The following is a 25,004-nucleotide window of genomic DNA, read 5'->3' on the forward strand; positions in this document are numbered from 1 at the left end:
ATAATATGAATGCTTTTTCATTCTTACATTCATAGACAATGTGTTAAGAATCATCCTATTATATTTCTTAAAACCAAGGCATGAAACTAGCTATTTAGGACTGGTTTTGTTGGCATCTTGCCTTAACATTGCTGCCATAATCTTAAATTTCAGGTGGCAAAGACACACCCTGAAGCTGGGTGAGGGTATTTCGATTCTGATGATGTCATTGACATGCTATGGCTTTGAGCAGGCCAAGGCTAATTAGTTCTGATGATGTCATTCTGATGATTCTGACATCATCAATTCTGATGATGTCATTGACGTGCTATGGCTTTGAGCAGGCCAAGGCTAATTAGTTCCCTGCTATGTGTGACAGCTGGATCCCAGAAACCTGTTTCATTACAAAATTTCAAATTTCCTTACTGGCCAGGTGAATCAGGTACACTCTTTAAGGCCTCTCTAGCTAAGTTAAGGCCTTCCTTGTAGAAGTGCATGCCTGACATTAATATTGATCCAATCTATTCAAACTTACTTAGGGTAGGGCCTCTCAGTAGGTCTAGGCAGACAGACATGCTATTACCATCAGGCACATCTTTAATGATATCCAAGTTAAGCAAGTTAAATGGAAAATTTCCTGAAGAGTCTGGTCATTTTACCATCTGGGCCCACTATTTATACTCCTGCCTGTGATTATACTTTAATGGCAGTTTTGGAGGAGGAAACCGGACACTGGAACCTAAGTAAGATGCTACATAGGGTTAACCACAAGAGATTCTGGAGAAGCTGCAAATCCACAGCAGCATATACAAAATGCTGGAAGAACTCAGCAGATTAGACAGCATCTATGGAGCGGAATCAACTGTCAACGTTTCAGGCTGATACACTTCATCATGCCTTCTCCCCTTTCCTTTCCAGTCCCAATGAAGGGTCTTGGCCTAAAACATCCACTGTTTATTCCTCTCCATTGAGACTGGAGATCCTCCTACATTTTCTATGTGCTGCCACATAGGGGTTTTGGTGTGCCAGCAGTGTGCCAGATGTTGTAGTGTATGAAGGAAGAGAAGTGGGTGTAGTTACGGTTACAAGGGAGACGGTATTCAAAAAACTCAAAGACCTAGAAGTACGTAAGTCATCCAGACCCGATGAACTGCACCCTAGAGTTCTGAAAGATATAGCATTGGAGATTGTCGCAGCATTAGAAATGATCTTTCAAAAAATCATTGGACTCTGGCATGGTGCCAGAGGATTGGAAAATTGCAAATGTCATTCCACTCTTTAAGAAAGGAGGTAGGCTGCAGAAAGGGAATTATAGACCAGTTAGCCTGACCTCAGTGGTTGGGGAGATGTTAGAGTCAATTGTTAAGGACAAGGTGATAGAGTACTTGGTGACACAGGGCAATATAGGACAAAGCCAGCATGGTTTCCTTAAGGGAAAATCCTGCCTGACAAATTGTTGGAATTCTTTGAGGAGATTACAAGTAGGATAGATAAGGGGGATGTAGTGGATGTTGTATATTTGGACTTTCAGAAGGCCTTTGACAAGGTGCCACACGTGAGGCTACTTGCCAAGTTAAGAGCCCATGGTATTACAGGAAAGTTACTAATATAGTTAGAGCATTGGCTGATTGGAAGAAAGCAGAGAGTGGGAATAAAAGGACCCTTGGCTGGTTGGCTGCCAGTGACAAGTGGTGTTCCGCAGTGGTTGGTTTTGGGACCAATTCTCTTTATGATGTATATAAATGATTTAGATGATGGAATAGATGGCTTTGTTGCCAAGTTTGCAGATGATACAAAGATTGGTGGAGGGGCAGGTGATGTTGAGGAAACAGATAGGATGCAGAAGGACTTACACAGATTAGGGGAATGGGCAAGGAAGTGGCAAATGAAATACAATGTTGGAAAATGCATGGTCATGTACTTTGGTAGTAGAAATAAATGTGCAGTCTATTTTCTAAATGGAGAGAAAATCCAAAGATCTAAGATGCAGACAGACTTGGCAGTCCTTGTGAAGAACACCCTAAAGGTTAACTTGCAGGATGAGTTGGTGCCTCACATCCTGCCTGACAAATGCCATGCACTTATTTCAAGAGGTCTAGAATACAAGAGCAGGGATGTGATGCTGAGGTTTTATAAGGCACTGGTGAGGCCTCACCTTGAGTATTGTGAACAGTTTTGGGCTCCTCATCTTAGAAGAGATGTGCTGGCATTGAAGGGTCCAGAGGAGGTTCACAAGGATGATTCCAGGAATGAAAGAGAATTATATGAAGAATATTTGATGGCTCTGGGTCTGCACTTGCTGGAATTTAGAAGGATGGGGGGGGGACTCATTGAAATCTTTCGAGTGTTTAAAGGTCTAGAAAAAGTAGATGTGGAAGGAATGTTTCCCATGGTGGGAGAGTCTAGGACAAGAGGGCACAGCCTCAGGATAGAGAAGCATCTATTCAAAACAGAGATGCAGAGAAATTTCTTTATCCAGAAGGTGGTGAATGTGTGGAATTTGTTGCCACGGGCGGCTATGGAGGCCAAGTCATTGGGTGTATTTAAGGCAGAGATTGATAGGCTCTTGATTGGACATGGTATCAAAGGTTATGGTGAGAAGGCTGGGAAATGGGGTTGAGGAGGAGAAAAAAAGGATCAACCATGAATGATTGGCGGAGCAGACTCGATGGGCCAAATGACCTAATTCTGCTCCTATGTTGTATGGTCTTATGGTAATTTAGGATGCCAATATTTCAATAAGTTGCTTTTGGTAGGTTATTTATCATGTTCTGATACATTCCAAGGTTTTGCCTGGATCTGCAGCTGAAGATACAGGGCAAGTGCTGGATAAATCACATGTGATGTCATCCACTATTTAGTTACTTAGAAGAATAATTACCAAAACTGTGCATGTAACTTTCTTTTCTTTAGTATAGTATAGACAAGAATTTGCTGAAATACAAGGGCAACATTTTTTGCATGTTCATTGTGTCAGTATTCATGTAACCCAGAAAGACAGTTCAAGTGAATTAGAGAACTTCCATTGTTTCTCATACAGCTACTACTTACAAGTAACCTTTGCCTTTTAGGTACTGGCACCTGCATTGCAACTGTGGATTACAAAGCATGTGAGGTGGATGAACTGTGTTTCAGTGAAGGAGAGAAGATTCAGATAATTGGCTTCCTTCTTTCTAACCTGAAGTGGTTTTTAGGGAAGTCTTTCTCTACTGGAGATACTGGGTTTGTACCAGTAAAACACATGCGGCCTGAACAATTCAAACCACTGTGAGTAAAATGCTTCTGATTCAGATGAGTATGAGTGTCAATCCGAATGATGGGTCTCAGCCCAAAATGTTGACTGTTTATTCATTTTCATAGTTGCTGCCTGACCTGCTGAGTTCTGCCAGCAATGTGTGTGTGTTCCTCTGGATTTTTTGCATTTGCAGGATCTTTTGTGTTTTTGAATGTGAGATACGTCAGACATTAATACATATTTCAGAATGTTCAGAGGGCTTTTTAACATTATGGTTAGAAGTCAATTTCCATTATAATTTTCATGAAAATTTTGTGAAGGTAAAACTATGAGGAAGACACTTATATAAATGGAAATAATTATTTATTTTAAACAGTATATATTAATTCAATGTATTGGAACAGCAGACAGAAATTCAGTAGCAACGTGCCTGTGATTTTCCAATGCACACAGTGTATTGGAGAAGGTGGATTTTCCCCCCCTTTGGCTTTCTATCCTGGAAAATGCACAACTCCCTATTTCAGATATCAAACACAGGAGATACAGTTTTTTAATTCTCCTCATAGCTGTTGAGTAACTCACTGACAACAATTTACATTCAGTTGCCCCAAGTGCAGATTTGGCAGCTCCCTTGTAATGGATCAAATTCAGACTCCAGTGTTAAGCTTTCAAATCTTCACAGACAAATTATTAAGATCATTACAAACAATTCTAACACTGAAAAGCCAGATAGTTTGATTCAGTGCTTGTCAGTCTTGCACGCTTGAGCCTGACATATTGGTTTCCTCTTGGGAGCTCCTCACATCCTTCCTCCCATGGTACTGTGAGCTCCACCAGGATGATTTCCTTGACTTTGGTGGACCACAGTATAATGTCTGGTGGAAGTGTGTTTGCACCACCTCTGTGAACTGCAGCTTCCTGCCCACATCGACCCTAATTTCCCATGATTTGGCAGTTTACAGCAGATTGGATTTAAGCCTCTTTGCTATGACTGGTGTGGGCCTCTCCTTGATAAAAATTACTGCCCTGTTTGCCTTTCTGCCAGCTGGTTTCTGATTACACCTCTCCCACTCCGGCGTGCCAGCAAGGGACAGCAGGAACATGTCGTGGCGCCACCTATACTGTCCTTGTGTTAAAGCTGTTTTGCATCCTGATGGTATGTGTGCCAGTGAACCCTGCTGACTGTGAAGTGGTGTAGTTAGGGTCCTTTCTCAGCCCCCATGCATGCAGCTGTAATGGTGTCATAAACCAACTGCAGGAGGAAAGAAATGCAGAAGGGCTCTAGTCTCCAAATCTCTTTGCTGGTGACCTTGTGCTTGGGAAGATCCCATTTCATCTAGGCGCCAACTCCACAGTCTTTGTTACCTTCCTTCCGTCCTCACAGTTCCATACCTCTGCCTGGATCATGTCACACCTATCCTTTGAGCTTGCACGTCCCCATTGTAGGAAGTGTGCTGAGCCATGCCCTTGCCATTTCAGACATGGGTTGCCAATGCTGTCTCTCAATTGCAGGGAGCTTACTGCCTGGTCTTTGGCCGAGTTGGCCGCCCACTTTTGGACCAATCTTATTGTACCTCCTGCTTGGTATATTAGCTTGTTCATGGGAGCCCCTCAGTGTCAACACAACTGTATACATTGCCAGCTTGAACACCTCCAACTACTGATGACGATGGAGTTGTAGCTGGCCTGATCTTGTGTTGTGCCCCACTGAAGAAAAACTTGGGTAGATCCCCATCCACCTCAGCAGGTGCTTGTTGACTCACCTCTCAATGCCTTCGACAGTGGTCATGGGAAACTCGCACAGCATGAAAAGCCAGACCAGGTCTCTAAGTTATTAAATTAAAGTAAAATTGCAAATGCTGAAAACTGAAATAAATATAGAAAATGCTAGAAACAGTCAGTAGACCAAACAACATCCGTGGAAAGTAAAACTGTTTTAAGAATGTTTGCAATTTTCTACTTTAGAGAGAAGTGGATAGTCAATTGCTGAGTATATTCAAGGCTGACACTAATAGATCTGCTGGAATCAGGGAAATCTTGGTATCACTGTGAGAAAGTGTAATTGACAGAGAAGGATTGAGGGGACATCCTTGACTTTCTGGCTAGTAGAGTTGAACTCCTGATCTTTTGTGTAGTATCACCAGGCTTGAAGCCAGTAATTTGCACCAACACCACTTTAACCTCACTAACCCTAAATGGTGTTTGGTATAAATTACTGGCTCCAAGCTGGCGCAGTATCAACCAGCTATCAGGTATGCATGGTAAGAGGTTGATGTGGAATGGCAGTGTGATCATGCCTGCAGGTAAATGTCATTGATGTCATACCTGCACAATTAATCTTTGACTTACTGGTGTGCTCTTCCTTAATATGATTGAGTGAAAGGTCCTAGTCAAAATGCCGGCAGGACATAAACTTTGTAAACTAATCATTTCAATTTTAACTCTATCATTCATTTCCCCCAGGGGAAAATTAAATTATCTGTTTGAATTGCAAAGTAATGGCATGTAAGGTATTTTAGTGCAATGCTAGGTATCATGGCAAGATTATGAAGATGTTCATCTTTAGCAACTCTGATGCTGCATTCCATTTCCCAGAATTACATTTTTCAAGTTAAGATGTGTGTCATGATTTTACAACTGGCAATAGTTGGATTATAAATACCAGGTTTTTCCTCCTTTTTACTTTATTGGAAAGTGCTAAAGGTGTTTGGTGCTAAAGCTTGAAGTATTCTGATGGCCTACCAGTGTTGTTAATATCTAACTTCTGATTCACAGAGAAGCCCACCTTTTATTCTTAAGTGAAGAAGAAAAATCTTCTTTGAACACGTTTAGAAAACCTGATGAACGACATTGCATCAATCTTTTGAATAAGCTCTCCCAGAGTGATATCAACACTGTTTATCGTTTAGGTGTGTTTTCTTCCAACCTTATATTTTTGTGCTTAACATTCAGTCATTAACTCAATCAATCACTTTCTCTCTGTTCCAAATGTGCGATTTATTTTGTGTCTGGGCACTCTTGGTTTTTAATCCTGTGTGGTGCACAGGGGATTAAAAGGCAATATGTTTTAAGAATGGAGCATCTTAAAGAGCAGATGTTAGAAATGACCTGAAGATTTGACCCTTCAAAAGTGAGGTAAATGGTGTTCCTCATTGCAGTCACATTGATTAATGTGCTTGGGCTTTTTGTGTGGGAAGTTATCCCCACAAAACTGAAGTGTTTGAGAGTGAGTCTTGGGATTTGATGTCCTGGTTACCTGGGTAAAATGAAAGCAGGAAGCAAATGAGGAGGACTCAGTTCCTGTTTCAGGCTTTCGATTTCAATGTGTGTTTCTTTAGTGTTAAAAATCAGTCCAGTAATTGTAAATAGGCTGCATGATGATTGGGTTCATAGCCATAACTCTCCTCCAAGTCAAAATACTGTGTTCAAAGTTGGACTTCAAAGTATTATATACAAAATCAAAGTTGTCAGTCGACTACAGTACAGAAGCTACCATTGGCAGTCTAGCTAGATCCAGTGTAAACAGAAAATAGAATAATAAGTCCAACTGTAATCTTACATCAGAACCAGTAGAAATTAGAGAATGTCTCGTTACACTGAATTTGGCTAGCCTGCTAATGGCATCTCGTGTACTATATTCTACTTAACCTATCAATGTATATGATCAACAATGTGCATTTAGCTCTCAGGATCTCTATAGAATTGAAGAAATGTTATGCACAAACAAGAATGTAAATCTATACCCCATGATTAGAGATTACTGCTCAGTGCGGAGTTAGCTGGCAGTGCTTGTACTGTAAGGATGAACCCCTGGTTGGATTCCAAAAGGACAGCACGGGCTTTCACAGATTTCTCAGCTCTCTAACTGCAGGCCTGTGCCACATTAAAACAGTCCCATTGTAAAGGGGAAGGAGCCAAATTTATTGGCGTGTTAAAATGCATTTATTATTTTTATATACTCCATTGTGCTTTTAAATGTCAAGGACCAACACAAGCATTCAAGTTCAGTGATATTTTGACAGCTGCTGAAGCCTTACCAGTTGTCAAAACCATCCTGAGTCTGGCTGGCTTCAGTGCAGGATAAGACCCTAATGCTATATCATAACACCGTGCTGACATTGGCCTCCCAGGAGAACACTCCTCAGGAGGTTGCTGCAATAGATGTAGTACAGTGAGCTGGAGGTCCTGGGCAACAGGAGAGTTGTCACAAGGTCAAATGCTGAGCCTGGTGAGTACAAGAATTAGTAAATTCCCTGATTTAACCAGGTTATATGTTGTTGCCTGTGTTATCACTTGATTAATATATACAGCATATGTGAATAATTTCCAGATTTAGAATGTTAACAAGAATGAAACTGAAGGGGTTCTTGTAGACTCATCTTTCTTCAATCAATGGACATGTTACAATTATTAAAATTTGAATAACAAATTAAGCTAACTTACAAATTGTTGGGAATTATCTGCCATCAGCAGAAATGTACCTCATTTCTCTAGTGAATATCACAAATTAAGGTTAATATCACTGTGACTATGTGCTGTGTGTACTTAGTGCAACCACCAAGAGCCCTTTCTTTTCTTGCATGCTTTGATGAAATTGTGAATATTTCTGAATTACTAATTCTTCATTTTTTTTCACATTTTCTTAGGGGAATTATTTCCTTCCACGTTTGATCAACGTCACCTATCTAACCCAGTGGGACATCTTCACGACAATGTTCCAGATAAGAGCCCTTCTTACCATAAGGAATTAGAACAAGTCGTTCCAGATATGGATCAACCCAAGCATCCAAGATTTTATATAGATCTTAATCTTGAAGATATGAGTGATCCTGAAGTGTTTGATCCAATGCTGAAATTTCTAAACCAAGAGGAATACATTCCACGTTTCAAGCATTTCTATGACTTGAATTTTTCCTTCATAGGCTCCATCTTGTATGGGGTAACTGAAGAGAAGGAAGTTTTACAGTATTTAGAAAAGGCAAGGGAGATGGCCAAAATGTACAACAAACATTGGGCATACTGCAGAATCTGTTTCCTGTTGGGAAGACTTTGTGCTAAACGACTCAGATTCTCGCAGGCCAGAGTGTATTTTGAAGAAGCAATGACTCTGGTTCAAGGGACCTTTTCTGACTTGTATCTGTTGACTGCTTTATATGTGAACTTGGCGTCTGTGTATTTGAAGCTAAAAATGAAAGAAAAATCTCACACTCTTGTGGAAAAGGCTGCAACGCTTCTCATGTGCATTCCATCTCATGTTTACTGTTCAGAGAATGAGTTAGAGATACTTTACATTCTCCTTAAAAGAGCAATGATTACCAATGATTATTACCTGGAGGCACGTACCTGTTTTCTAATAGCAAAGCTTCTTCTGGAAAGCAGAAAGTCTGAAGAAGCATTAGCATTTGCTGAACATTTACAGTTCCTTTCAAACAGTTTCAGTTCACGAGGTAACATTGTCTCAATAGATGTGCATTTGATTTTAAGTTGCATATACAACAAAAAATGCTTATCACAGCTTGCCCTAGCAGCTTTAAGATTTGCTCAGTCTGGCTCAAGTTCCACATTGTTTGGTTCTTTGCAGAAAGCTGATTTTCTTATTGAAACAATTGTAAACTCTAGTACTCAAGGAATTTGTACTGGAGAAATCCCTCCACAGGCTGCACTTTATCTTCAAGAAGCTCTGGATGTTGCATCAAGCAATAGCAATGTAAACAGCCTAAGGGATTTGAACTTTGCATTGGCAAATTTATACCAGCAACATAAGTTATATAAAAAGGCAATTAATTACATGACAAAATCTGCAGAAGTAGCAAGCTGCATCAATGATGGAGGAACTTTCAAAGCTCGTCTTTCCCTTGCTTGGCTATATATTCTAAATAATCAGTCAACTATGGCATCAGAAATATTGAATTCCCTTTTAGAATCATCACTTAAGATGCATGACCCTATACAACAGGGAGTTGTTTATAACATGCTGGCACTTTCTCTACGAAAGCACACCAGGCTAAAAGAAGCTGTGGAACACTGCCATAGTGCAATAATAACTGCTGAAGAAAGTGGCATAAAATGTAACCAAGCCATTGCTCATGCTAACTTTGGATCTCTAATTCTGCATTGTAAATTTCTTGCATTGCCCGGATGCTATCTCAGGAAATCTTTAAATCTGTATTTTCAAACGCAAGACTGCTGCTTGGAAGTGGGTTATGTGCAAGTTCTGCTGAGCCTGGGACAATACTACATAGAGAGAGGCTTGAGAAATGAAGGGAGACTGCATTGTGAGCTAGCACTTCTCACTGCCATGAAAACCAATAATGTTCATTGTAAGTTTATCTTTTTTGAACTTTGTGCTGTGTTTTGGAATTGTGCATCTGGAATTTGCTCTTATAATGTTGAGAATTGAGTTTATTTTAAAGAAGATTTACGGTGTGCAGTAATCTGTTTCAAGCTGCTACTTTCACATGCTTTGAGTGAAGATTAAAGCAGAAGGTGGTTAAGTAGGATTTCGAATATTCTATTGTACTTTCAGGTATGAATAGCTATGAGACCCAGACAGGAACATGGGCTTGAGAGACAGGATCATCCACAATCTTGTATGAATGGTTGAAAAACAAACAGAATATCAGAATTAGGTTTATTATCACTGACATGTTGTCAGGTTTGTTGTTTTGTGGCAAGACTTAAAAATTACTACAAGTTACAATAAATTGTTAGTCCAAAAGAACTGTTGTTCATGGATTCATGGCCACTAAGTCTCATACAATCTCTATTTCTTAACATTTTGGTCTTTCTCAAGCATATGAGGATTGACCTGGATAACACAAAACATAGGGAGATGTTACCACCCAGGACTGGGCAACATAGATCTATATTGGTAGCAAACTATCTACAGGCTCTGGACCATTCAAAGCACATTGCAGTCAGATACATAATGTGAAAGAGAAAGAAGATCACATAAGTAATTAAAGAAAAATACGAGCAGTTTAAGGTTACCTTGGATAGCTAGGTGTTGGAAAATAGATAGACTTGAAGCAGAGGACTAATGAAAGAAAACAAGTTATAATGGATAACAATTAGAATACCAGAAACTGAGGGGAAAAAGTTGATAATTGAAAGAAGTACAGGAATTTATTCCGGAACAAGCTCAGGAAGCTGCTATCCAGCATGTCCTAGAAATAACATAGTTAGAATGTGCCTTAATCTGTTTTGATGCAAGTGATATTTTTGTTTATCGAACTACTTTGAAACACAACTCTTTAATGGTTTAATAAAGGACTCTTAATAATGCAGAAAAAGTGTTGCTGAGTTATATAAAGCTTCAAGCTTATACAAGTTATTTTCCTTCATCTCTACCATGTTATGTTCTAACTTTCTTCAAATATTTCCTTAGAGCAAGACCTGTTATTACTGTTTAAGCTACCTTCCTTGTTCTCACATGAATGCATTTTTTATTTAGACCAAATCCAGGCTATTGAACAACTCTGCAGCTTCTATGAAAAGATTTTACATGATAAATTGCAATGTATTGTATATTATGAACACTGGTTGCTGCTCGCTCGTAAATTAAAAGACAAGGAACAGGAGATGAAAACATTGACCATTCTAAGTCATCTTTGCTTTTTGTTCAACACAGAAAGGTAAGTCAAATGACTTAGAAGTCAATTATATCAATATCAAATAGACCAAGAACTCACGTGATCACAATTTACCAATCCAAAGGCAATCTCCATTATTATGCTGCTTGTCATCTTTTCATTGTATATGATCATATTTAACTTGTTGGAAATAAATTGTAAAATAGTTTTAATAACAAAAAGAATATGTTGATAAAACTTGTCATCTGTGAAGAAACAGATCTAACTTTTCAGATAATAAGCTTGTATTTTTAAAGATTCTATTAATTTGGAATTAATTTAGGCTATTTCATTATCTGTAATTAAAGAAAATTAAGATCTGTTGGCAGATAAAGGTTGTTGAAGTCCTGTCTTCTGCTCAATACAGCACAGGCCAGCGATCACCTATATTGCTTGTTTGTAATTCTCAGGGAGTTCACAGTTACAACACTACCTGCTGCAGTTTTGACACCTTCTGGCTTGGAGATCTGCCTGCTGAGTCTGTGCCAGCTTGTACCTGCCTCAAGTACAACAGCCGCACTGAAATGAATTACAGTATACGACTGCAAGAGAAACTTTACCTTAAACTGAGTGTGAGATATCTATTTCTTAAAAAAGGCCCAGCAGGTTCTAATAGATTCTAAATAATAGTGATTATGAAAGAGATTAATAAACATGAAATAACTGGCAGCTTTTACACTGCCTGAGCAGAAAGTTAAATTCTCACTTAGTCATTCTGAAAGAGCAACTGGTGCTAAGGTTGAGTATGGCTCACATTGGCCAATGCAGGAAGGAACAGCATGATCCAAGGCAACAGAAAATTTGCCTTTCGTAGATCTGGTTTATCTTGCATCTTGCCTTCAATGATAACTGAAATATTGCAAGTAAAATAATTTCAAACATTAGCTCCTACAGATCATCTCTAAGCTACACCAAGCAGAACCTGAAGAATTTTATTGATCTCGGAATGCAAAGCAAGGAGGCTGAAGCCTGGCTGATGGCTGGTAAAACCTACTACATGATGGAACAAGATGAACTTGTTGAACTATACTTACAGGTAATAGTTGCTTTCAGTTAACAATGTTAGTACACAGATCAATGTGTCCACACTAAGATCAAAAAACTGTAGTACGCTCCTCCAGGCAAGACCCACACACATTGTGATGTCCCAGCTTTGCTGAAATCTGACACTGAAGTTGCCACCTGAGTCTCCGTTAACTCTTCAAGGATTTGATGTGCAGTTTGGTATGCTGCCAGGGAGTTGTATGTGTTAGGTTATTTTTGACTTAGCACCCACAAACATAATCTGACATAGCTTTTGCAAGCCTATTGAAGCTACAATTTCTCAAAAACTGGCTGAAGCATGCAGTTTATAGGATTCCAAAATTCCTATGTTTAAAATTTAAGCCAGGAGAGACCGGTGCTTCAAAATCCTTCGTCTGCAATGGAGCTGATTACATTACTAGGTGAAAAGAATAGAAAATATTCCAATGCATATATATCCCATTAATGCCAGACAAAGGTGAAAATTGAATCCATTAAATCTGAAGATTTCTCCTCTTAAAGATGTACTAATGCACTTGCTGTTAGTGACTTAGGTCTTCAGTTAGGCTTTTACTTGTCTAATGTTATGAGCCAGCTGAAAGAAATACATCTTCATTAATTGATTTATTCTTGTGGCTCTGACCAATTTCAAATTCATAACCTGTAGTATTTTATCAATTTGTATTTTTGATGATTCTTATGAATCAATAAGGCTGCTGTACAGACGGCTCAGAGAATAAAGAATACGCACTTTACCATGAAAATAAATGAAGAGGCTGGAGATGTGTTTTACAATGGACCCAGAGAGAGAGAGAAAGCAGTGAAATTTTATAGGGTAAGTGCATGAAAATATTTGAATATTATAACAACAAATATGGCTCCCCATTGCTGAGCTACTGCTGCATATGGAGAGATGGGGGACAGGTCAGTGGGAGGTTCTCATTAGCATGGGACAGGCAAAATAAGCACCACTTCTTGCTCCGTGCCATTGTAAACAATAGCTTTGTTTTAAGGGGCAGAAGAATGGATTATCCAAACCCTTTGACCTATCCTTGATAATTACCCAGCAAACCAGTGAGCAGGGGATGATCTGAATCACTTAATTTTAGCATTAGTTCCTTCGAGTGTCTATGGCATTTTCTTGCTTTGGGCTCCACCAGATTTTCTTTCATGGAGTACTTACCTGTTACATATTTAGAGCCAAAGAGCACTACAGCATAGAAACAGGCCCTTCAGCTCCTTTATTCTGTGCTAATTTATATTTCAGGTATAAAATATTGCTATTCAAATAAGCTATTTTACCTTGCTACTTATAACAGATGATTGTGCCTGGACGTAACTTGACGTCCCCAACAATGATTTGAAATATGTTGGGATGGACTGTTTCTTATTTGGAAATGGCATCATGTAGCATCTCAGGTGCTAGATAATAGTTGGCCTCTGGTGGTATGTAAACTGTGGATGATGGAGCAGAACTCCCTAGGTAAAAAGGTTTAAAAAAGGAAATTCTGCTATTAAATGATGGTCAAAACATCCATGATGGCGAAACTTCTGAACATGTACACAATTCTTTACAACTGGAGATATTTGTATCATCCACGTCAGTTTTGGGTCTCTTTGTTTAAAATATCTGAGAAAATATGTTTTGCTACAAAAAAAGATTTGCTCAGTAAGTTTGTACAGGTATACCTTTAACCTCGCTTGACTTGAATTTCTGAATTATTCCATAGGATGGGGCAGTACCCCTGGCCAGAATGACAAATGATTTTGACGTGGAGCTCAGACTCTTCAACAAACTAGCTGAACTTAGTATATCACTGAACAATCTAGAACGAGCCCTAGAATACGCGATTGCAGCTGTAAGACTCAGTATAAACACTGGTGAGTCATTTCTCATTTGTTAAGAATATGCTAAAGAAAAAGTTAATTTCCTTCTTTTATGCCTCATTTATATTTAAGTAATTAATCAAAATTGCTACTTTTGTGTTTCATAAATTGAATCTAACTATCATTAGGCACATAGCCTGATGTAATACCATAATACTTCTTCCTTGATTTGTTGGTCTACTAAAACTTTGAAATGAATAGTAGAGTCAAAGGTACTTCATATATGTTGGGGTATCCATTATTATGAAGTACGCAGACTGGCAGCACCCATCAACCAGACTGTGTAGGTGTTGTATAAGCAATAACCTGGAATTAATCTAAATTGTTGCCAATGACTGCCTTTGTTATGGACGGATGTAAATTGTACATCGGTATCAGCAGTGATAGTGGTCGATCCCATTGTTGTATTATATGGACACCACAGTACAGTACTGGTAATTGGTTCATCAAGGAAAATTTCAGCTGCTCATGAAGATTTTCAGTTATTGAATGTTGGACTTTTTTGGAATTTATACTATGTCATCCGCACTACAGCAGTTAATAATGTTCTGTTTCTGGCTAAGAAGCTGTGCGAATCACATTTTGGGTACAAGAATAATTCATGCTCCTAAGTGCTTGGTTGAGACAAAATATGCAGGATCTGGAAGTTAACGCATTTCATTCTGGGAAAATAAAATTGATTTTCAGTTGTTTAATTCTGGGGACAGTTGTTTTTTTTAAAGAAAGAAGGAGCTTAAGTACTCAAATTCCTGGGCAGCATAATTTCAGAAAACAATTTTCCTCTTTGGAGTTTCAAGGCCACCCTCCCTTTCTGAAGGGGTTGTGTTCTAATCCTTGTTATTTTGGGCAGGGAGAGACAGAATCTTGATATGTAGATGATTATCAAAACTGACATGGATAAGAGGTACATTGGCAGACATACACTTGAGCCAAAAATAATTCTAAAACTTAGCATGATTGGAATCCTATTTCCAAAGTCTTTCAAATCTGGCTGCAGGACTTATAGTTCATAATACTTTAACTTGCATTGTTAGATGCTTTTAGGTTTGTATTAAGATTACTAGCATGTGTAGATATATGCTGCCAAGTACAATCTGGAATAGTTAATATAAAAGTGGGTGCCTCAATAGGGTAGCAAATAGTGTGAGGTTATTACAACTTGGGGCCTCAGAGTTCAGAGTTCGATCCTGGTGTCCTCTATAAGGAGTCTCTGTATGTCCTCCCTGTGGAATATGAGGGTTTTCTCTGGGTCCTTTGGTTTCCTCCCACATTCCAAAGATGAATCAAGTAGTTAATTTGTTATTGTAAATTGTCCTCCCATTAGGTTAGGGTTAAATTAGGATTGTAAGAGGTTGCTGGGGGTGTGGCTCGAACAGCCTATTCTGTGCAGCATCTCTAAATAAATAAATATAATAAATATATAAAAATATGCCAAGATAAGAAATGCAGCTAAAGCTCTGATAATCGTAAATGTATGCAGAATTAGAATTAAAGCTGTCTTGATTTTATTCATTGGGACATTTACAGTGTTAATTTCCGAAATGACCTATCTTGAGTGGCTGGCTGCATACAAAAGGAAAACAGATGAGACTTACTTTCATTTCAACAAACAAAAGGAATTGGCAGTAAAAGCACTTCCACTGAAAACAATAGGAAAAGACCCAACATTTGAGGCAAAACAATATTAAGGGGAGAAAGTAATTGCATTCTAATAAATGGTTCCAGTGAAGGAAACTACAAAGACGCATTGAGCCAAATTTCTTTCTTCTGCACAGAGTTTTATTTTCTTTAAACTGATTGTACAACGTTATAAATTTAAATTAAGCAATAGCTATTTTTCTTGTCTTGACTACTTCAAAGACATTTTTCATGTGATCATTAGGAGACCAGCTGAAGGAACGTGTTGCTTTTTATCGATTAGCCACAGTGTACTATTTGTATCAGCAGTATGAGATGGCTGAAAACTACTACCTAAAGGCACTGTCACTGAGTTCTCATCTATTGCAATCTCCAAAGGAAGCAAAGTTTTATCTGAAAACTTATTTCAGACTGGGTGATATTACACTCCACAAACTCAAGGTGAGAAAGCACTACTCTATTTTTCAAGCTATTTAATGGGTTTGATATTCTCATATTAAGAACTTAGAGATAGTGTGGGTGAATGGGTTGAGTACATTTGGGTGCAATAGCCAGCATGGAGGTGATGGGCTGAAAGGACTTTTCCTCTGTTCTGTGACTGAGACTCTTATAATGGGGTTCATGGTTGAATCAAAATAAAAGTCAACAAGTTTTTCACTGTTCTTAAGGAGTATTTATAGCTATGGTAGAAGATGTGATAAACTCCCATAGCTCACCTTTTCATTTTCTTTGTTGGTTATGAAACATAACTTTGTTATACTAGGGATTTTAACTTTCCACATATGGACTGGGAATCCCATTCTGTAAAAGGACTAGATGGGATCAAGTTTGTCAAATGTATTCAGGAAAGTTTCCTTCATCAATACTTAAAAGTCCCAACAAGAGAGTGTGCAATACTGGATCTGCTATTAGGGAATGAGATAGGGTGGGTGACAGAAGTTTATGTAGGAGAACTCTTTGCACCCAGTAACCACAATGTCATTAATTTCAAAGTAAATATGCAAAAAGATAGGTCTGTTGAAATTCCAAATTGAAGAAAGGCCAATTTTGATGGTATCAGAAATGATATGGCAGGTGTGGATAGGGACAGGCTCCTTTCTGGCAAGGCTGTATTTGGTGTGCGGGAGGCTTTCAAAACACCATTTGGCAAGTACGAAGCTTGTATGTGCCTGTTGGAATAAAAGGTAAAGATAATAAGTGTAGAGAACCTTGGTTTTCAGGAGATATTGAGACCCTGGTTAAGAGAAAAGTTGCATAGTGGGTATAGGCAAGCAGGAACAAATGAGGTACTTATGAAGTACAAGAAATGCAAGAGAACACTTTACGAAAGAAAACAGGAAGCTAAAAAGAAGGGCATGAAGTTGCTCAAACAGCCAAGGTGAAGGAGAATTCTATGGGATTCTGCAGATATGTTAAGAGCAAAAGGATTGCAAGGGACAGAAATGGTCTTCTGTAAGACCAGAATGGTAATCCATGTGTGGAGTTGAAACAAACAAATGGGGGAGATCTTAAATGAATTCTTTGTATCTGTATTCACTCAAGAGATGGGCACAGGAATCTATAGAAGTGAGGCAAAGTCACATCAGCTTCATGGACCCTGTACAGGTTACAGAGGAGGAGGTGTTTGCTACTTTGAAGCAAATTGGGGTGGGGGGGCAGCGGGGAATAAATCCCAGGACCTGACAATTTGTTCCCTCAGACCCCATGGGATACGTGCAGAAATTGGTTGGGAGCTAGCAGAGACATTTATATCATCCTTAGTGACAGGGGAGGTTCCAGAGGATTGGAAGTTATCCAGCATTGTTAAACTGTTTAAAAAGGCTCTGAACATAAATCAAGAAATTACAGTCCAGTGAGTCTGATCTCAGTTTTGGGAAAGTTGCTAGAAGGTAATCTACAGGACTAGGTACATAAGCTTTTGGATAGACATGGACTGTTTAAGGATAGTCAGCATGTCATCGTGTAGGTCACGGCTAACCGATCTTATAGAGTTTTTTGAGGAAGTTACCTGGAAAGTGAATGAAGGCAATGACAGTGGATGTTATCTACATGGATTTTTGCAAGGCATTTAACAGGTTCCACATGGGAGGCTGGTCAAGAATGTTCAGTCGTTCTGCATTCAAGAAGAGATAGTAAATTGAATTAGACAGTGTTTTTGTGGGAGAAACCAGAGAGTGGTAGTAGAGGGTTGCCTCTCTGACTGGAGGCCTGTGTCTAGTGGTGTGCTGCTGGGATCAGTGCTGGGTCCATTGTTGTTTGTCATCTATATCAATGATCTAGATGATAATGTAGTTGTTTGGATCAACAAATTTGCGGATGACACCAAGATTGGGGGTGAAGTGGACAGAGAGAAAGGCTATCATGGCTTACATCATCTAGAAAAAGGGCTGCAAAATGGCAGATGGAATTTTAGTGTAGACATGTGTGAGTTTTTGTACCTCAGTAGGACTACCCAGAGTAGGTTTTACACAGCGAATGATACAGTGCACTGAGGAATGTGGTAGAACAAAGATTTGGGAATATGGGTCTGTATTTCATTGCAATTGGTGTCACAGGTAGATAGGTTTGTAAAGAAAACTTCTGGCACATTGGCCTTCATAAATCGATGTATTGAGTACAGGAGATGGGATGTAATGTTGAAGTTGTATAAGACATTGGTGAGGCCTACTTTTGAGTATTGTGTGCAGATGTGGTCACTTACCTACAGGAAGGATGTAAACAAAGTTGAAAGAGTACAGAGAAAATTTACAAGGATGTTGCCAGGTCTGAAGTACTTGAGTTATAAGGAAATATTGAATAGGTTAGGACTGTTTTCTTTAGAATGTAGAAGATTGAGAGATTTGATAGAGGCATACAACATTGAGGCGCATGGGTAGAGTAAATGCAAGCAGGCTTTCCCCACTGAGGTTGGGTAGGAGAGGTCATGGTTTAAGGGTGAAAGGTGAAAAGTGTAAGGGGAACATGAGGGGAAACTTCTTCATGCAGGGTTTTGAGAGTGCGGATTGAGCTGTCAGCACAAGTGGTACATGCAAGCTTGATTTCAATGTTTAAGAGGAGTTTGGATAGGTACATGGATAGTAGAGGTATGGCAGGCTATGGACACGATGAAGTTTGATGGAAGTAGGCAGATTAAATGGCTTTGGCTTGGACTAGATGGGCTGAAGGGCCTGTTTGTGCTGTGTTCTCTGAGTAGCATGGTTTGATGATACATAGAGCTGCACCACATGGAAAGAGAAACTTTGTCCCAATTTATCCATGTTGATCAAAGTGGTGGCATTTGGCCAATATCCCTCTAAACCCTTTCTATTCATAAACCTGACCAAAATGGCTTTTTTAATGTTGTAATTATACTTGCTCCCATCACCTCTTCTGTCAGATCATTCCCAAAAGCTCACAAAACTTTATGGAAAATTTACCCCTTAGGTCTGCATTAATTTTTTCTCCTTTCATCTTAAACTTATACTTTCAGGTTTTAGTCTCCCCCAACCCTACGGAAAAATTTGATCTTCTTCCTTATCTTTGGTTTTTATAATTTCATAAGTCCTTATAAGGTCACTCCCAAGCCACCTCCACTTCAAGGAAAACAAATGCAGGTGATCCTCATAACTCATGGTCTCCAATCTTGGCAACATTCTCGTAAGTCTTCCCTACACCCTCTCTTGCCTAATTTGACCCTTGCTATAGTATGGTGACCAGAATGGCCCACAATATTCCAGGTGCAGTCTCCTCAACCACTTGTATAGAGGTAACACAAAATCCCTACTCTTGTACCAGGAGCCCCATCCAATGAAATCAAGCGTGCTATACTCCATCTTCATCAGCCTGTCTCTCAGCGTTGCGACTTTCCCGGAACTATGTACTTTCCCTAGGTACCTCTGATCTACAACACTCCTCAAGGCACCATCACTTACAGTGCTAATCCTGGCTTAACTTCCCAACATCCAGCTCTTTCCACACTGCCATTCATTTGCCCACTTTCCCAGTGGATCTAGATCCTGTTGCAATCTTAGACCAAACTTCTTCGCTGACAACCAAACCATGAAGTTTTGCAGGCAGAATATTGGTTCTTCTTCAAATCAGATTTAACCAGTCCACTTTATATGAGCTATCTCTGTGCCAGAAGGGTACACAGTGGTCCAAAAATCTGTATCTTACCATTCTCCTCCACCTTCTCACCCATGTATTCATCTAACCTATCCTACCTTTATTTACACCTGTCACTGGGAGAAATCCTGAGATTACCACCCTTTAGATCCTGCTTTTTAACCTTCTGCCTTATTCCCTACACCTATATTCGCAAATAGAGACTTCATTCCTATTTCCTCTTATATTGCTTGTACCAACTTAGAGAACCACCTCTAGTTTCCCATCCTCCTCCTTGAGAACATTTAAAACAGTTTGGAGATACTCTTTCCTCCCATATGCCAGGAGGCAACAGACCAGCCTGGAGTCTTGCTTGTGGCCATAGGATCTCCTATCTCCTTTTTGTCTTTCTAATCACTATCCCTATCACTATAGTTCTTTTTGACTCACCCTTCCTATGTTGTGTAGAGCCAGTTATTGTATCACAGACCTGTCTGCTGCTTCTCCCCTCTGAAAGGTCACCCTCCAAAGCAATATACTTGTTACGGAAGGAAATGCTGAACCTTGGTTCACCGGCTTCACTAAACTTACCGGGTATGAAGCTCTCAGCATCATGGATTGACCAACTGCAGCAAAACTAGCTTCCCACAGGTATAATCACCAGGGATTCTGGATGTTCCCCAATTCTCCCATTTCCAATAGGTGGAGCATCCAACTGCCCCTCAGAAAATGAAAATGCCATGAATGCGTGTGCTTTATTATAATTGTTACCTCATTCATAATCAGAAAGTATAGCCGCTATTACAACAAAAATGTGTATAAAGGCAGAATTCCTCTGTTACATCAAATTCTTAAAGGAAAGGAAATTAATGCAACATGAATTTGTAAAATGAAATGAAAGTACAAAGCTGGAGAAGAGTTCAGGTTGATAGTAATAGAAAGAGTGATTATATGCAAGTTACTGTGCATATCTTTATAATGAAATCTTTATAGAAACGACAAAGGTTGACAAAGTCAGTATAATTGATACATAGGAATTTCCAAATTTAATTTTTGATGAAGTGCGACACAGTAAGCCTATTTCAAAGAGTCAACCAAAATGAAGAGGCTTTTAATAATTGCAAGGATGACAAAGTTGACTAAAAGGGCACCATCAGCTATTGAAGTATGGAGTGAGGAGCTAGTGAAAAATTGACCACTTTACATTCCTCATACCACTTAACTCACCTCAGTAAGTTGAATGGCATTTGGACATTACTGGTGAGCAAAATAAACTTGGAAAACAGTGATCGATCAAATTTACTGAAGTTGAACAAACATTAAAAGATACTAATAAGTACCAGTCTGACATGCTAAAATAGTGATCACTCTGATGTATATTTATTCTTTGAAGTAGTAATGGTAATTTGCAGAGTGTTTAATGTTTGCTTTATTTACTGCTCCATTCTAAAATCCATTTTATTTTTTTAGGATCCACATGATGCTGCTGGATATTTCCAAATGGCTTTTGCTGCAGCTATCGAACTAGGACGCAATGAAGATTTGTTTAATATTTGCACTAAGCTTGCCAACATTTACAAGAACTACATTGTAAATGAAGATCTCTGTTCTCAATTTGTTGAGAAAGCAAAGGCCCTCAGCAATAAGCTACACAAAACCAAACAGAGCTCGTCATCAAACTAATGTGAAATTATTTAAAATGTAACCCAAACTCTCATGACATGTACTCTATCACCTAAGCATTTGAAAGTACCTTCCTAATGTAACATACTCAGGTACATTTACCTTTCTTACGTGCCCAAGAATGGAAGCAAAGGCTGAACAAAGTGAAGTTACAACGTCAAAATGAATGATTGAGGAGATGAAATAGGTCAGTATTTGGTAACCAGAGATGCTATCTGGATTCTAAGAGCTTGTGGATTAAGGGGAGGGTGGATTGACAGTCACAATAGTGAAGATTTCAGTTTTGAGTTTCTGGAGAATATTGGTTTTCATTTGGTTACCATGCTGAATAAAATAGAAAACTGTCAGCAACCAAACTTGTATTGCCAAAGTTTGCAACAATTATAAAATTGAGTATAAAATTGTTTTTGAATATTTAGGCTATTAGACAACTGAGAGAGAACAGCATAATCTGTTGTATTTAAAGCTGGAACAATTTTAATTATGTTGTTGAGCCTGTTATCATGTGTTTTATATGTATATAAGTTGCAATGAATGTTATGGGTTCTTAGTGTAAATGTACAATTAAAAAATTCCAAATGAAGTAAAAATGGTGAATAGTTCTACAAGGAAAGCTACTGGTAATACAGTATTTTTATAATGCATGTGGAATTTAACAGCTTCTTTAAATAAAAAATACTTTGTGTAACATTCTATTAAATCACAAACTGTAAAAATTTGCTATTCTTAAAGCACGTGCAGCAGAATTGAGCTAACAGCCCCCGTGCCTCATTCCTGGAAAGGTGCTCTATTTTATTTGCTTTTTACTTTATGCTTTTCTGTCCAGAAATAAATCTTAAATGATTGCTTTCAGATTTTTTTTTATATAAATTGAACTGTAGTAAATTCTCTTTATCTACATTTTGTGGTATGTACTGAACATTCAAAGTATTCCCTAAAAGAGGTGATTAGCTTTAAGTGTCTCACTTTTTATATACTATTTAAAACATAAGTTGATTTAGCAAAATAATGATCTTATTCAGAATGCACTGCAATAAAGTATTAGTTTGTATTAATAATGACCAGGTATAATTATGGAGCCTGAAACTCCCTTGAACTAAAAACATAAGCATTAATTACTTGGTTAACAATTATGCTCTCAAAACTTAGAATGATTTGAATATGATTACATATCAGTAAATCATATTCTTTTGTTTCCTGTCGATTCTGTGAACATCCAGTGGTCAAAGGCGTCCACTATATTGGGCATTACGCTCCATTATAAATAGCAGGACAGCTGTAAGCAAAGGTGTCAGATGTCAAAAATGCAGTTTTTCCACGATAAACTTTGACAGTCAATAAAATAGATTTTGATGTGCTAACATTTTAACAGACATCTTGATATGCTACTCATCTTTCTCAGCAACCAGCCCTTGTACCATTAAAAATGCACGTAGGTACTTGTCAGTGTCATGTTATCTTTACAAATTTGAGTATATATGATGGAAGTACAACTGGCAGGGATGAAAATGATAAAAGTGATTTATGTAGTATTTTATATTGTTTGAGTAGGATTGGAGAGATGATTTGAATGTATCATAGTCCAATAGCAATGTGAAGGTATTTTTATATTAAAAGATTTTATGTAACAAATTAAGAAGTTCTGTTCATATTTTTGTAATATAAAATAGGCTAAACATTGGAGTATTTTAATTGAAAGCACTTAACCTAGTGGAATACAATGTTAGTTTATTTCTGTAATGCTCGATACAGTTTAAAATATTTAGTGTAAGTTAATAAAATGAATAATATTCTAAGAATTTGTGGACTTCATTTTGTCCAGAATTTTCAAGAAATGCTTAATTTACTTATGCAGAGGCAACCATTTCAGAACAACACGAATGAGCCACTCTGGCAACTCAGCAGGACAGATAACTGGGCTGAGTTGTGGTGTGACAGAAGCAAAGAAAAGGTGTGCATGCCCAAAATTTTGTTCACTATCTGAATAACTTAAATTCACACATCTGTCCTTTGCTATTAAGTTAGAATTTCTCTCCAATGTCAAAGTCTGCAGTGCAACTTAACACACAGTTAACAGCATTGGGTTTTTGAGGATGACCGTAAAGCTATGCAAATTTATCCAGTAAAGCTGGTATTTTATCTTGCCTGTGTTGTAACTTAGTAGTCAAATAATGTGTAAGGTAGCCATCTATTCTGGATGTATACATCCTATTAAGTCTATCCTGAGGATTTTACGAATGATTCCTGATTCTTATCAAGGGATTCCATGCTTATTTACCTAGTATAGGTTTTGTTCTTAAGTTCTACATTGTAAATTATGTTTTGGCTATTGATTCTTTAGAACTATGACTGGAGCAAAGATTGAATTGTTATGTATCAGCAATGCTATGTGCCAGACTACTCCAATTGACCTACTGCTCTATGCACTATTCTTGTGGTTGCACCTGGCTTCTGTGTGTCTGTTGTAGCAATCTGTCACCAGGACTGGAGGCCGCAAAGTGAATGTGGTCATGAGGGCCAACTAAGGCTCCAGGCTTCTCCCAAAGGCTTTTGAACTATTTTAAAGTCTCAGATAATTGAAACACAAAATATTCAAATGGATTTAAATTTGAAAAAAAACCCCTTAAAATAGCATAAATTCCTACAGATTAATTAAATAATAAAGAAAATAAAATAGAACAATCATCTATATGCAATTGTATTTCAACCAAGGTCAGCGACTCCATTCAAATAAACTTACTTAAATAACTGGTCTAGTGGTAATGCAGTAAGTCTGACTAGTTACCATGCAACCTCCAGCCTATTTCATTGCATTGGCATTTTACTTAGGAGGTCAAAGATTTTGATCTAATTACATTCAAGGATTAATGATTTATCAGGAACACTACATAATATGTAATTTGTAGGTTTGTCTGTTTCTCCTTGAAGAGGACCACTACCTTGTTATGGGCTGGAGGTTTACATACCTCAATAACCCAGTGAGTTAAATTGGCTCTTGGTAGGGTCACCCTTGCCGAACAGGTCAAAGGGTAGAAGCCAGACTAAGAGTGGTCTACCGGTCCTCAAGGTTCGAAGCTTCAGCTAAAGGCTAACAAACCAGACTGGTAAAACAAAATTGTTCCAGAAACAGCAGTGAAGAAGCCTTCTACATCTGAGTGTGATGGTATTCCCGAGTCTCCACTCAGGGCATGCGTGACTGACAGTGGTGAAAACCAAGAGGAAGCTACTGACACGATGAAGGAAGCCCTCCACCAGAGATGGAAGACATTCATTGCTGCCCTAAATGCCGGTGGCGTAACAGGCATCACGTTGTCTGCTTCTGCACTCTTGTTGTCTTTGACCTTTCATGTATGCGTCATTGCCCTGGCATGTGCTATGGTCACTCTTAATTCTCCTCAGATATAAATCTTCCTGTTTACAGTTGACTTGATGTGGAATGAGATCTGCAACCAAATGATCCTGGCAGAGTTTAGCCTGAGCACATAGTCTGTTATTGGTATGTGTCCCTTTATAGCTGTATCAAAAATCTCTCCCCTTACTTATAATTATGTACATCCTGTACCTAATAAAGTGGCCACTTGAGTGCATGTTCAAAAATCATATATTTGAATTATTGTCACATTTTGGTTGGTTTGAACCAGTCTGGTCATACTCCTCTGACCTCTCTCATTAACAATGAGCTTTCATCCACAGAATTGCTGCCCACTGGGTGTAATTTTGGGGTTTTTTGGTACCATTCTCTCACAACTCTAGAGACTGTCATGCATGAAAATCCCAGCAGATCAGAATTTTCTGAGATACTCATACCACATTGTCTGGCACCAACAATCATTCCATGGCCAAAG

At 38.5% G+C, this 25,004-nt stretch overlaps 1 protein-coding gene across 6 annotated transcripts in view; it reads left to right on the forward strand.

Moving 5' to 3' along the window:
- sh3tc2 (SH3 domain and tetratricopeptide repeats 2) overlaps positions 1 to 22,948 on the forward strand; it is a 103,032-nt gene extending 80,084 nt beyond the window's left edge. For 5 of the 6 annotated variants that reach the window (XM_059990186.1, XM_059990188.1, XM_059990187.1 and 2 more), the window contains 9 exons: positions 3,051 to 3,246; positions 5,990 to 6,123; positions 7,861 to 9,534; positions 10,668 to 10,848; positions 11,731 to 11,881; positions 12,581 to 12,703; positions 13,599 to 13,749; positions 15,638 to 15,834; positions 20,947 to 22,948. In XM_059990186.1, coding sequence (XP_059846169.1) covers positions 3,051 to 3,246; positions 5,990 to 6,123; positions 7,861 to 9,534; positions 10,668 to 10,848; positions 11,731 to 11,881; positions 12,581 to 12,703; positions 13,599 to 13,749; positions 15,638 to 15,834; positions 20,947 to 21,159 — 3,020 coding nt within the window. In that variant the 3' untranslated portion in view covers positions 21,160 to 22,948. Of the gene's footprint in view, positions 1 to 3,050; positions 3,247 to 5,989; positions 6,124 to 7,860; positions 9,535 to 10,667; positions 10,849 to 11,730; positions 11,882 to 12,580; positions 12,704 to 13,598; positions 13,750 to 15,637; positions 15,836 to 20,946 lie in introns of those variants that run through there. The other variant, XM_059990190.1, reaches the window with a different exon arrangement.
- The last annotated feature ends 2,056 nt before the right edge of the window (positions 22,949 to 25,004 follow it).

This window comes from Hypanus sabinus, chromosome 15, assembly GCF_030144855.1.
Source record: "Hypanus sabinus isolate sHypSab1 chromosome 15, sHypSab1.hap1, whole genome shotgun sequence".
Taxonomy (NCBI): Eukaryota; Metazoa; Chordata; class Chondrichthyes; order Myliobatiformes; family Dasyatidae; genus Hypanus; species Hypanus sabinus.